Source organism: Drosophila ananassae, chromosome 2R (genome assembly GCF_017639315.1).
Source record: "Drosophila ananassae strain 14024-0371.13 chromosome 2R, ASM1763931v2, whole genome shotgun sequence".
NCBI classification, from domain to species: Eukaryota; Metazoa; Arthropoda; class Insecta; order Diptera; family Drosophilidae; genus Drosophila; species Drosophila ananassae.
The window spans coordinates 22,283,858-22,293,972 of NC_057928.1; the positions used below are offsets into that span (position 1 = coordinate 22,283,858).

The following is a 10,115-nucleotide window of genomic DNA, read 5'->3' on the forward strand; positions in this document are numbered from 1 at the left end:
ATTTGGTAATTCCTGGGGGCCATTGCCGGTCGGAGGATTTCCTCTTTCTGTTTCTCCCACATTAAATGCGGACTGTAACTTTGTTTTTCATTTAAGTGAAATTAATTGAGTAATTTGATGTGAAATGTTTGCGACACGCAGAGAAAAAGATGCAAAATAAAAAAATTGAAAACAATGATGATGGGTGGGGGAGGACTGGAGCGGCAGATGCAGATTATAAAATGGCTGGCAGGCAGAAGAGTGAGTTGGGGAACTGGACTGAAAACGAGGCCAGGCAACAGAATTTAATATAAAGCATATTAACTTTGATGGCAAATGACCGCGGGCAGCAGGAAGCCAAGGACGTAGTGGGGGGGATTGGGATTGGGATTGGAATGGGGAGAGGGAGAGGGATCTGGGCAGCTCCTGGGCAGCCAAGTCCAACACATGTTTGATGATGATGCGCGCTTTTGAAGTCGCTGGCAGTTAGACCCATCGTGGGTTCCAGCCGCCTGACAACCGTTTAAAAAGGTTTTATTTACACCGAATGAGGCAGCTGGAAAGGGACGGGAATAGCGCAAACGAGACAGGCATATATTGGCCGAGAATTGGTCTTGGCCAGGTCCGATGTGCAGCGCAATTAAGTTGCCAACAACTTTGAAATTATGCAATTATGGGTATGAGAAATTGCCTGGAAATTACACGAGAGACTTGACGAACAGCAGCAGCCAAGAAGAGAAGTTGCACTTGACAAAATAGGGGGGCTGTTCCTAAATAAAATCTTAAAATATATTCTCAACATAACTATCTTCAACCAAGAGAAAAAATTAAAAGTTTTGTTGGACTTTTAGAATTAAATTCAAGGCACAAAAGTCTTGTAAAAATTTTAATATTTTATAAATATTTAATAGTTTTTCTTTCAATGTGAAAACTACTAAAGTGAAGCCTAAATCAGCTGAAGTGAAGCTCCGAGCTCCGAGCTCGACTCCCGATTCCGAGCCTACTTGATTATTTATTAAAACGAAAGTTAAACAGCGAAAGGAAGCAATTTTCCATATAAAAGAAGCCAACTTCGCTGCTGAGGAAGCCGGCCGGGATTCGCCGGCCGATGCGATGTGTCTATGCAAGTTGGCTGAAACCTGGAACCTGGAACCTGGAACCCCTCCTGAGCGTAATTGCCATGTTTAAAGTGTGATTAATTTGTAATCATCAAAAAGGCAAAAACAGGCATATAGGGGAAGTTGAGCTTCCAGCTCCAGCTCCAGCACCAGCACCAGCTCCAGCGAGGTAGAAGCTCGGCAAATGTTTGCATTTTAAGTTGCCAGCCAGCTAGAAGGCCAGAAAGGCAGAAAGCCAGAAACGAAATGAAACGGAGTCTCAGCCAAAGCCTGGAATCCCCTTAGGGTGGACCAAATGGCGGAGCTATCCAGAGGGGCAGGGGCGCGCCGGGGAGGAGTAGGTGCGGGCCAACAGCGTGTTCTCTAAGTAATTGAGTTTGCTCGTCGAGGCGTTGAAAGTGGCCAGGAACCAGTGGTGGCGGAGGGGGCTGGGAGCGAGGGCATCCGTGGAAATAATGAGCAGGCAGAGCTTTATGCATAATGTTTCCACTCCAGTCTGATGTGTATGTAACACATTCATGATTAAAAAGCAAAGCGTATTATTACCCACTTAGCCATTTCTTAAATTGGTTTAAACATGAATGCATTCTTTCTACCAGAACTATTTTTGGTAGAACCTTTTGGTGGAAACTACAGCTTCTGGCTATGATTGCCCCGTTTTGACCAACTTTGGCAGCAAACACATTTTTTATCAATCGTTTATCGGCCATTGGTATTGCCGGTTTCATTAGCTGACAACTTTATTAGCACCTGGGAGAAGAAATCTCCAGCCGGGCTGGAGATTTGGTCAAAACGGCGCCGTTAACACGATTCTCAGCTGGCCAGGCTGGCTAATTACGGCAAGTCGAGATAGGCGCAGAGATCCATAAAAGTGAATCGCAAAAGCATTGCCATTAATTAAGCCAAAGTATAAATCTTTCCGTGCTCCCGAACCGAAAACCAAACAAAGCAGGAAGCTGCCAAAGCCATCCAAGCGGACCGCCTGCCGCGCATGCGCAAATTCAGAATTCCGAGACGGGGCACTGGCACTGGCATCGGTGGTACCACTGGTCCGACATTCCAAATAATTACAAGCTATAAAAATTTATGAGCGCCAAGGATTTTTTTCTTCTGCTGCTGCCACCAGAAAGAAAGAGGCGAATGCGTGTGTGAGCCTCGGGCGATTGTGGCAGCAGAAGTACGAGTATCTATGTATCTCTCAGATACATTACGCTCACCCATAAAAAGCCTAGTCGCCTGGCAGCCTGGCAGCCTGGCAGCCTGGTGGCTGGTCCCTGCCTCCCGGCTACCGGTTCCTTTTCGCCCTGGCCGGTTTCGGACGCCTTGGCCGGCCTTTTGTTCTGGTTTGGCACATTGATTGAAAATTAAGTTGTGCCGATTGGGTGGCTCCATCCATCATTCAATCAGCCCGTCACGAAATGTGTTAAAATTCAATTTGAAATGCTAGAAAAAGGAGTGAAATTATTGTAACGGCGTATATTTTATATCTAATTGTATCAGATCGAAGCAGAAAGCAGTATCTTCCAGATCGGCATAAAAATTTAATAGTGTTCATGGGATATCCATGGGATAAAAATCATAAAGTTCATCTCTGAGGAACTGTCATGGAAGGACAGGCTTGAAATAGCTTGATAGTATTTCCTAAAAAGGTCTATTATTATCTCTTTTGACTTCTTATTTAAAATCCAATTAGATGGCTTATCGCTTTTGACACATCCGCTTGACTTTCTTTCAAAGCTTATTGATTTCAGGCTCTTGACGCCTGGCCAGACTCCCCGATGACCATCGGCCGGGCCAGACATTCAATTTGAATCGTTGTCATATGAAGTCAACGCAATAACTCCTCCTGGCCCAAACCCAATCGCAGCCCCCAATCCGTGTCCCGTGATGGCTACATCATGCTCTTCCACTTGATTTACGTCTAACTGTAATCGAATAATATATCAGGCGAAGGCCAGCCCAAGTCCCAGTCAACTCCAGGTAGCCACAAAAACCAATCCTGTCTGCCTCCTCGCCGAGAATCTGCCCCGGGGCCAGGTAGCGAAGGCCACCGCTCCGGCTGCCCCTTCCTTAGTGCCGCTTAACGGCACGACAGTCTTAGTCAAAAGCTCAGGCATAAAATCAATTACATTGACAAATGAGCAGCTGACAAGCAAATGCACCGAAAGGGGGCCAAAAGGGTGGTTCTGGAGAGGGAGCGTGTGTCAAAGCGTCCCAAAAGCGCAGTTTGCACCGCTCTGGGACTCACTAGGTGAGTGAATACTATGGGAAACTGTTGTCATTTTTTCAATTGAAAAGTTTTAAGCAAAAAAATTTAGTTTTAAAGCAAGGATATGGTGCTGGAGGACAATTTCAAATGAATTTTTAAATAGTAAAAGATTAATTGCAACCACTGTAGCATGGTGTCTGGGTTGCAATCTCCATGTTAAACATATAATCGGGCCACATTCACATTGGCCAAAGCCAGCTTCTCGGATGCCCTCACTGCCTCACAGGCCAGTCTCCGCCCAGGCCTAGTCGTCACATGAATTATGTGACTTATTAAAACGTCATTCGAGCTGACAAGTTGCCTTTGCCACTGTCGTTTGTCCACTCGGGCTCAGTTTACCAGGTGGCTCAACTGCTCAGCCCCTTGGACACTTGAGAGCTAAGCAGGGAGCATCTATGTATTATAGATGCGGGTTCCGGCCCTCGATTGTCGGATATCTGGGACGGGGGGTCTCAAAGTAATCAGTCACCTGGCAGTCTCTTCGATTTTCGTCAATTTGCACCTTCAATTTTTACACTCTTGCCTTTTTTTTACCAACGGACGAGCACATAAATTTGGACAATGAACATTTAATTTAATTTTTTGATTTTTTGATGGTTAGTTCGATTAATTACATGCAAATTTTACTTACCTGTAGACATAGGACATTTAATATTTGAATAATAATTTTAATACTTGCTTGGAGTTTAGTGTCTATTTATTGTTTACATATTCCAACCGATGTCCGATGCTGCTCTCAAGACTTACAATACCCTGATCAATAAAACATGGATAATGGTCCCAGTATTCTCACCAAAATTTACTTGGTGACTTGGAAAAATGTTGGGCTTTTTTTCAACAAAAGCTCAATTATAGTGCTTGTGGTATTTTTGCTGTTGCCACTGGTGGCATTGGCTCTGGCACTTATAGGCGCCAGTCAGCCATCTGAATTAAATTTGGCGGTTACTTCTGAGGACTTGGCAAACCTAAGCAATAATACTGAAGAGTAAGATATACAGATTTGCTTTTTAAAAGTAATACAATGATGTTTTTCGCAGAATTGGCGCACTGTGGTATTCGCCAAAATGCGGCTTCCTTGCTGACTTTATGGAATCTGCTCATCTTAATGTAACAAAAGCCTTCTCCAATGGGGCTGATCTCATTGAATATGCAAAAAGAAAGGCAATAGGTTACGGCATTCAATTCCCAGACAGCTGGTGGGATATTAGGACTTTGCCCGACAAGTTCACATTTATTATAAGATCATCATATCCCTTTCAAGCGAAGCTCCGTTTCGGAACTGAGGACTTTCCTCCCTACGCTTTCCCCCCAGGATTTCTCAAGATCCAGAATGCCCTGAGCCTGCAGTATATACGTGCCAAGGCTAAAGAACGAAAGCTGGAGACAGACTTCGAGGTACCGACCTTTAAGGTTCTCCCCGTCCCCGTGACAGAAGATGTGGGATCCAAGTCAACGGTGGCTTTCATGCTAGTTATGTTGTCCCTGGTGTTTCTAACTGCAAGGCTGGTAGAGGTTTGGCGATGTTGTTTAATGATTAGTTGACAAACTGGCTTATTGATTATCCTTGCCTAGGTCATAATCGAGGAGAAGGTCGTGCAGCTCAAGGAGACACTGAGAATGCTGAGTGTGAACATCTACGTACAGTGGATCACCTGGTATATATTCAGCATGACTGTCTTCGTCGCAGTGGCTGTCGTAAACACGATCTGCGCGGTTGTGGTGCTGGGTAAAATGAAGCACCCAGTAGTTCCATTTTGCCATTGGTCCATTATGCTGGTCATGCTGATTATTTTTGGCCATGCAGCCGTATGTCTCGGCTTTTTGATCAGCTCGATCTTCAATTCCCGCAGTCGTATCTACTTGTGGGCCGTTCTCTGCATATTCCTAACAGATCTACCAACGGTTTTTATCAATCACGATAGCGGACCAGTGCTGGTCTTTATATGCAGCATGTTTCTTCTTACAGGCATCGATTTCTCTTACCACGATGTTATGGTATGGGGGTACTTCAATCAGCCACTGACGTGGAGACATTTTTTTGATGCCTATTGGGCTGGCAGTTCCCTTGGATTTGGCTGGAAGCTAGTTGCGATGTTGCTGGGCAGTGTTGTGTGTCTTTTCTTGGCTCTGTATATCGATCATGTCCGTCCAGGACCTTTCGGTGTGCCCAAGCCGTGGCACTTTCCCTGCACCCGATGCTGGAAGAAGCACGGCCTTCTGGAATCGATGTATGGCCCATATATCCACTGTTTTTCTAATTTACGGCGAAACACCGATGTGGAGCGTCCCGATTCAGGTGACAATGTCAACCTTCTAGCCGAGCCGCTGCCGGAGGGCAAGAAAGTCGGTATCGAGATCAAGAATCTCTGCCGTTCCTTTGGGAACAAGAAGGCTGTCGAGAATTTGAACCTCAGTATCCTGAAGGATGAGGTCACCATTCTAATGGGCCACAATGGGGCCGGGAAAACTACGTTGATCAGCATGCTGGCCTGCTTCATCCCGCCCACTTCCGGCACGGCTCTGGTGAACGGCTACGACATCACGACACAACGGGCCCAAGCCCGGCGCAACATGGGCCTCTGCCCGCAGAACAATGTCCTGTTCGCTGAGCTGAGTGTCGCCAGGCACATCTGGTTGTTCGCCAGGTTGCGGGGCATGAAGGGGCCAGCGGTCAAGGAGGAGGTTAACAAGTATCTCGAAAAGCTCAATCTCGAAAAGAAAAGGAATAAGGCTGCCAAGAAACTTTCAGGTGGCTCTCAGCGACGATTGAATGTGGCATGTGCCCTATGCGGCGGTGTCAAGGTAGGTCAGTGTGTCAAGGCCCCTTAGGCCCTATTCAAAATTATCTCATAATACCATGCAGATACTGCTCTGTGACGAGCCAAGCAGTGGCCTGGATCCTGCATCGCGGCGCGATCTCTGGAAGCTGATCCTGGAGGCGAAGAAGGGCTGCACCATCCTGCTGTCCACCCACCACCTGGATGACGGGGAGGCCATCGGCGATCGGATTGCCATCGTCAGTGATGGGCAGCTGAGGTGCCACGGGACACTGCCGTTCCTGAAGCGTCAGGTGGACGCCAGTTCGTTGCTAACCTGCGAAATGAAAAAGCGCTGTGATGTTGAGCAGTTAACCTCATTGATTTACAGTCATGTGGGACCCATCCAGCCATTCAGCTTCCTCGGTCGAGATGTTTGCTACAAACTGCCACTCCGCGTGTCCTCCACTTTTCCATCTCTATTTCGAGATCTGGAGGAACAAAAGGACGATTTAGGAATTCGCGGATTCGGAATGAGTTCCATGAGTCTGGAGGAGATCTTTATGACCTACGGAGCGGAGAAGCCCAAAACTAGATCCCAGACAGTTCGAGAATCTGGTGGAGGAGAAGAAATCGTGATCGCCGAGGAGGATGAAACTGAGAGGAATTGCGCGGATCACTGGAGGGCAATGATGTTTAAGAAGATGTTATACCTCTGGCACGACAAGGTAGTAATCATTGTCATTGGAATTTAAAACTAATTTACAACTTTTTTCTTAGATTATATTTATAGTTATACTGCTGATTCCAATTATAGTGTTAATTTGGAAGTTAATCGATTCTAAAGAACATCACCACAGTATGCAAATAAGCAATTATGCCGACACATCGCTAAAAATTCTTGTTCAGGAGCCAAAGCCTAACGAAGATGGCGCACGACAGTTGGCCATTTTCAAGGATTATGTCGGAAGCTATTGTGAAGTGAAGACCATATCGCAGTCCCCCAAGGTCTATATCGAAGACACAATTCGAGACAACCAGGGGAGGCGCGAAATGAGGTTTGTGCTGATGGCAGTGGACTTTGAAAATGGCATCACCGGATGGACTGGCCCCAAAGAAATCCTGCACGCAGTACCCCTTACCATAAACGTCATCTACAATGTCCTGGCGAAAGATATCCTTGGGTCGGATGCTAGCATTGAGGCCATTAATGCCCCCCATCAGAACTTTGTAAAGGAGGAGATGAAAAAGTTGCTAGAAATGACCATGCCGCTCATATACATCATCCTCGTCCTGTGGATGTTGTCCTTATTCATCGTCCATGAACGGCAATCGCACATGAAGCAGCAGCAAGCGGTGTCCGGTGTGAGCATGGTCACCTACTGGACGTCCCACTTCGTGGTTGACCTTCTGATCTTCATGATTTATATGCTGGCGCTCATTCCGAGTGCCTTCAGCACCATCGAATGGGGTCGTACCCTTTTCGTATTTTTCCTGATCGGAGCTGCAGCCCTGCTCTTTCTTTATTTCTGGCTCTGTGTGGCCTCACCTCTGGTCTCCCGCATTCTCCTCTCGATTGGTAAGGATACCCTGGTTATTTGGACTCATTTTTTTGAAGCCTCCTTTATTATAGCTTGTATTGGATGTTACGTGGTCTTACTTATTGGAGTTTTCGTAACTGATTACCCCTTTGTAATATACCTATTGTACTTACATCCGTTACATTGCGGTTACACTGCTCTGCAGAAGTGCGCCATCATGAAAAGATTTTGTGAGAATAAGAGCTATGCAGGATTGCATAAAAATTCACTATGCGTGGTTCCTCATATCTCTATATATTCCCATCAATGTCTTTGCAATGGTAAGTCTCTAACAAAATTGGTTTGGTTGTTGCTTTATATATAGGTTTCATTTAGATATGCTCCTTGCCTGGTTTGAGGAACAATATCTGCTGTTCCTTATCATACTATACTTCACTCTGCTCATGGTTGTTGAGTACGGCCCCTGCCTTCCTTGCTACGTCCTGATGGACTTTTTTGCCCTAAATAAAAAGGAAGAAATCGAAGATCCTGATACGGCCAGGAAAGCGGGGAAAATTGCAAATTATAGTGAGTCTCAGTTGAGGAGTCTGGCCCTGGTCGTACAAGGGGTATCCAAGAAGTATTGCTGCAACAAAGTGGTTAATAATATTTCCTTTGCAATAAAGCCGTGAGTAAAAACATCTAATATTTAATTGAAAGGTAATTTCAATTCGAGTATCTTCATTAGGCCGTCCTGTGTGGGCCTGCTGGGCCCAAACGGGGCCGGGAAAACCACCACATTCAAGATGATTGTTGGTGACACTCTAATGAGCAGGGGTGATATATTTATCAAAGGATACAATGTGAAAACCGATCGAGAAACGGCCACCAATCAGCTTGGGTACTGTCCGCAGTTTGACACTTTCTTTGAATTCTTCACCGGAAGACAGGCCCTCCACTTTTTCCTTCAGTTGCGCGGAACTTCACGCAAGAATCTCAAAAGATGCGCCGAAAAGTTAGCCAGAGATTTTGGATTTTATCAGCATTTGGACAAAAAGGTTAGCAATTATGCCTGAAAATCTATCATTCTATTAATCCGAATTGAAACTACTCTAGATCAAGTACTACAGCGGGGGAACTAAGCGGAAAATAAACGCGGCGGTGGCATCCAAAGGAGACACCTTGATTTGTATGGACGAGCCCAGTTCCGGGGTGGATCCGGCATCTCGTCGGCGTATTTGGAATATCTATGGAACGATGGTCCAGCAGAACAAATCGGTGCTGCTCACCTCCCACAACATGGACGAGATCAATGCCCTCTGCTCGAAAGTCATCATATTGGTGGATGGCAAGGTGTTCGCCATGGGATCGAATCAGAATGTCAAGGACAAGATAACCCAGTACGTGGTTCTCAAGATGACTGTGAATGCGGCGGAGGAAGAGTAAGTTGCTCTCTTAAGCCTTTGAACCATTGTTCTACTTTAATTCTGATTCCAGCATGGACGAAATTCTGAACAAGATCGAAGAAAAACTATTGGTCGCCTATCCTGGGGCCACTTTGGAGTGAGTTGGTAAAATATATTTTTCAGATCAGTTAACTGACTTTTGGTTGCAGGGAAAAGTACGAATTTAGTGGACGGCTTGTGTTTAAAATACCAAATAAGGATACCAAGTTATCGGAGATTTACGGGTTCCTCGAGAAGAATCGCAATTCCTTTCAGCTGGCCGACTACTCCGTGTCCCAGCCCACCCTGGACAATGTTTTCGAGGAGATTTCCGCAGAAAAGGAGCGGAAGAAGAAACACAAGACGGCTCGGACAACGGGAAAAAAAGACAAAAAAGCTAACAATCGACAAGAAGACAATCAAAATGATGACATACCTTCGACCAGCAAACAAAATGCTAAAAAATAACGATTAAAAAATGTCAACATATAGAGGCAAAATCGTAGGTAATTCAATGTGCGACAGAAAATAAAAATATATGTATTTTTGTACTCGGCTATGGTCAAGAGACTGTCTGTCGACTGGGAAGCTCCTACACATGTTTCAATCATATTGTGAGGCGACAAATGTTACACATCATAAAGCCAAAGGATCTGCCCCCACCACTGCGACTTGTTCACACCCTTCATGTTTTATGTGATGGCATTATGGCCTGGTTTATGGTCTGGGCGTCGCTCAAATCTCCTGGTTGCATTAATTAAATTTAATTAAAATGTGTCAACCGAGCTTGTCATAACAAATTCGTCTCACATTTGAATTACATCCTCCCTTAAGCTACCCGGATGTCCCCCATCAGCCCCCCTAAGCAGCAAAAACAACAAAATGGCTCATTAAAAACTTTTATGCTGATGAAATGGCAAAAAGGCTGTACAAACTTGGCCAAAGAAGTGCGGTGATGCTGAACAAAAGCACACACGTTGATATGCTTAGTTAATTAGAGGCATAATAATGCAGATACACTCTCGCTT

At 45.4% G+C, this 10,115-nt stretch overlaps 1 protein-coding gene across 2 annotated transcripts; it reads left to right on the forward strand.

Moving 5' to 3' along the window:
• The first annotated feature begins 3,983 nt into the window (after window positions 1–3,983).
• LOC6507230 (phospholipid-transporting ATPase ABCA1) lies at window positions 3,984–9,675 on the forward strand. 2 transcript variants are annotated; one of them, XM_001956390.4, is made up of 11 exons: window positions 3,984–4,351; window positions 4,404–4,878; window positions 4,939–6,168; window positions 6,230–6,850; window positions 6,903–7,701; window positions 7,756–7,983; window positions 8,039–8,330; window positions 8,391–8,700; window positions 8,759–9,084; window positions 9,140–9,205; window positions 9,258–9,675. In XM_001956390.4, exons 1-11 carry the CDS (start codon window positions 4,134–4,136, stop codon window positions 9,553–9,555), a joined length of 4,863 nt encoding a protein of 1,620 aa, XP_001956426.2. In that variant the 5' UTR covers window positions 3,984–4,133; the 3' UTR covers window positions 9,556–9,675. The 2 variants fall into 2 exon arrangements, with proteins under 2 accessions (XP_001956426.2, XP_032309944.1); XM_032454053.2 differs by lacking the exons at window positions 3,984–4,351; window positions 4,404–4,878 and having other exon boundaries at window positions 5,029–5,268; window positions 5,333–6,168.
• The last annotated feature ends 440 nt before the right edge of the window (window positions 9,676–10,115 follow it).